Source organism: Oncorhynchus masou, chromosome 1, assembly GCF_036934945.1.
Source record: "Oncorhynchus masou masou isolate Uvic2021 chromosome 1, UVic_Omas_1.1, whole genome shotgun sequence".
Taxonomy (NCBI): Eukaryota; Metazoa; Chordata; class Actinopteri; order Salmoniformes; family Salmonidae; genus Oncorhynchus; species Oncorhynchus masou.
In genome coordinates this window covers 70,825,232-70,828,816 of record NC_088212.1, presented here as the reverse complement: position 1 = coordinate 70,828,816, position 3,585 = coordinate 70,825,232, and the positions used below count along the sequence as shown (strand labels likewise).

The 3,585-nt window shown below is 49.1% G+C and overlaps 1 protein-coding gene across 1 annotated transcript in view; it reads left to right on the top strand.

Moving 5' to 3' along the window:
• LOC135549982 (genetic suppressor element 1-like) overlaps positions 1-3,336 on the top strand; it is a 446,019-nt gene extending 442,683 nt beyond the window's left edge. Inside the window, 3 exon segments of the mRNA XM_064980399.1 lie at positions 1-282; positions 934-1,037; positions 1,531-3,336. The exon segment at positions 1-282 is cut by the window's left edge and continues 63 nt beyond it. Of these exon segments, the coding sequence (XP_064836471.1) occupies positions 1-282; positions 934-1,037; positions 1,531-1,671 (527 nt within the window). The 3' untranslated portion in view covers positions 1,672-3,336.
• Positions 3,337-3,585: the final 249 nt, after the last annotated feature.

Sequence of the window (3,585 nt, the reverse complement as noted above, 5' to 3'; positions counted from 1 at the left end):
CAGAGCTGCAGAGCGCCCCCAGCCGGCCGCCCCCGCCACACACACACCCTCACACACACCCGCACGCACACTCCATCCAACACCCACACTCACACCCGCACCCCCAGCCCAATGGGCAGCACTGTCCCCCGCACCCCCACAGAGAGCTCCCAGGAGTAAGGGAGGAGCAGTCTGCACCAGAGGACTCAGAAGAAGAGGAGGAAGAGCAGGAAGAGGAGGCCCCAGTACCCAGGTGGCAGGGGATTGAAGCGATCTTTGAAGCCTATCAGGAATACATTGAAGGTAAGCAGTCAGTCACTTGTCTGTTTATTTAAAGGCCCAGTGCAGTCAAAATGTCATTTCAGCCTGTAATTTAAAAAAAATTAAATATATTATTGTTATTATTATTTTTGGGGGGCTGTTTTAGTGGTTTGATATTGAGATAAAAATGGCTGCATTGGACCTTTTAATGTCTATTGTCCTTGGTTTTGGAATGATTCATGTATGGTTGAAATCTGGAGACCAATGAACATTTATGACTTTGGTTAAGAGTAGTTGTAGCGTATTCCCAACACTAGAGGGTAGTATTTATCCTTTTCTACTCCTCTCTGTTGGTCCAACAAATAGGATGTAAACAGTCAAACATACATACACACACTATCTGTAATGAGTTGTGTTGTGAGTTGTGTGCTGTATGCTGCTTGCCTGTGGCAGTATGGTCTGTTGTAGCTCAAGCTGTGTGCTGTTCTCTGATTATTGGTACATGGGGAGACAGACAGGCAGGGAGTGTTAGCGTGGATGCTAATGAGAACCCAGGTCACATCCCTCAGGCTCATCGTTATTATCTTCTCCTTCCTCTCTCCCTCTCCTCCTCTGCCTCCATCCTCTCCTCCTCCTTCTCCACTCCCCTCCTTCTCTTCCCCTGCCTTCCCCTGTCCTCCCTTCATCTTCCAGAGCAAGGTGTGGAGCGCCAGGTGCTGCAGAGCCAGTGTCGGAGACTGGAGAACCAGCACTACAACCTGAGCCTGACAGCAGAGCAGCTCTCCCACAGCATGGGGGTAAGACCCTGTCTGCTACATCTATCATCACTGAGCTTCCTTTAAATCGTTTGGAGAAAATATTATTTCTATTTTAATCAGCTATGTTCAATTGTAGTCTTCATACTGTACAATAATATTAAATAATGCCACAGAATTCTAAGTAAATGTGTGTGTGTGTGTGTGTGTGTGTGTGTGTGTGTGTGTGTGTGTGTGTGTGTGTGTGTGTGTGTGTGTGTGTGTGTGTGTGTGTGTGTGTGTGTGTGTGTGTGTGTGTGTGTGTGTGCGTGTGTGGGAGTGTGTGGGAGGCTGCAGGCTGCCATCTGCAGGCAGCATGTGGTAAATCCACAGGTTTAGCGTTTTTGTTACTTTCTCTTTATTGAGTTGTAAAATTTTGTTAATGTGGTTTTATTGACTCTACTCCTCCTCCCTCTCTCGCTCTCCCTTTCTCTCTCTCTCTCTCTCTCTCTCTCTCTCTCTCTCTCTCTCTCTCTCCCTTCTTCTCTCTTTATAGGAGTTGATGTCTCAGAGACAGAAGCTGGCGGTAGAGAGGGAGAAGTTACAGGCCGAGTTGGAGCACTTCAGGAAGTGTCTGACGCTGCCGCAGCCCCACTGGGCCAGGGGAGGTCACTATAAGGGTTACCCCCCCAGGTGACAGCTCCACTGACCCCCAGGCCCGGCCCCCTCCCTCCCCGCCCAAACAGAGTTTATTTTTATGACCCAGCCTGGATCTGGACCCAGATGGACAGCTCCACAGGAGAGAGGGATGGACAGGTCCACAGGAGAGAGGGATGGACAGCTCCACAGGAGAGAGGGATGGACAGGTCCACAGGAGAGAGGGATGGACAGCTCCACAGGAGAGAGGGATGGACAGGTCCACAGGAGAGAGGGATGGACAGGTCCACATGAGAGAGGGATGGACAGCTCCACAGGAGAGAGGGATGGACAGCTCCACAGGAGAGAGGGATGGACAGGTCCACAGGAGAGAGGGATGGACAGGTCCACAGGAGAGAGGGATGGACAGCTCCACAGGAGAGAGGGATGGACAGGTCCACAGGAGAGAGGGATGGACAGCTCCACAGGAGAGAGGGATGGACAGGTCCACAGGAGAGAGGGATGGACAGCTCCACAGGAGAGAGGGATGGACAGCTCCACAGGAGAGAGGGATAAAGGATTAACTGATAGATGGATGGGGCAGCAGGGCCAAGCAGTGAAGCACTGACTGGGGCTGCTGCCAGCCTGCCAGGGATGGTGCCACCAGCCAGTGGTCTGTGCTGACCCTGGGGTCAGAGGCTGCAACAGGCACGACACACATGGGGCAAAGCTCTAGGACGGTATGGTCAACACACACACAAACATACAAAGAGGCACACACTCACACCACTCTCTTCAGCAGGCACCAGTTACTCGCTTACATTGCTGTCCCAGACCCATCCTAGGCTCCCCTCACAGCCACGCCCACACAGACAATCCTGCAATCGGAGAGCAGCTCAGCCCTGGAATGGGTGTGGTCACCTGACAGAGCGCCATCTACCACCAATCCAATGCCCCTACCTCTGGCCAATCGGACAGAACTGACCCTCCCAGCATCTCTCCTGGTGGCAGGTCAGGCCAGCTTTCAAACTTGAAATGCACTTAAAGAGAAAGACCTGAAGAACTACCTGGTGGTACTGTGTTACGACAAAGAACTGTTCAAATTAGGGAAGAACTTACAAAATGCACATTTTGGCATGAATAAAGGAAATGTTTTATTTCGAGATGAGAATAAGAATTTAAAAGGTGCTTCAGCCTTGTATTGTAAATACTATTATGACGAAAAATAATTTTGTATGTTTTTATTACTTTAATCATTGTTCTTTTAAGAAGATGAAAATAAGCCTGCCATTTGTTTTATATGTTCATGCTTTTTTGGGTGAAACAGAAAGCTTTGCTTTTAGTGTTTGTTCTGCTTCTGGTCAGGACTGCCCTGTTCAGAGGTGTAGATTGAAGGAGAAAAGGAGAGAGAGAACATGCTCCTCTTCTCATCTTCCCCTTTGACCAGGCCATGTGTGCTGCCGTAGCAGCAGCCTGAGCTCCAGCCACAGCCCTCCCTCCCCTGGCCTCCAGGCCCCGTAAGGCTCACTGAGATGGGGGTAAGACCTAACTCCAGGCCCCACAGGCCTCCCAGATCCATGCACTCCATCAGAACACCAGCCCCACACAGAACCCCTCCTGTCAGGAACAGCATGTTTTACCAATCCTCTGTGTGAGTAGTTACCCATGGGAAAGAGTGAGTGACAGCTACAGTTACAATGTCATCCTTTATTTCTTTATTTCTCTCTCTCCCCTCTCTCTCTCTCTCCTCTCTCTCTCACACATATATATATATATATATATATATATATATATATATATATATATATATATATATATATATATATTCCCCTTCAACCCTAGTCCAGGGATGAGCCCTTAGTAGAACTGTTGTCTGATAACTAGACCCATCTCTCTGGGCCTTATCATTAAGCACAAGGGACACAACACCCATTATAATGAGACATTCATATCATCACTAAACCCAGAAAGAGGA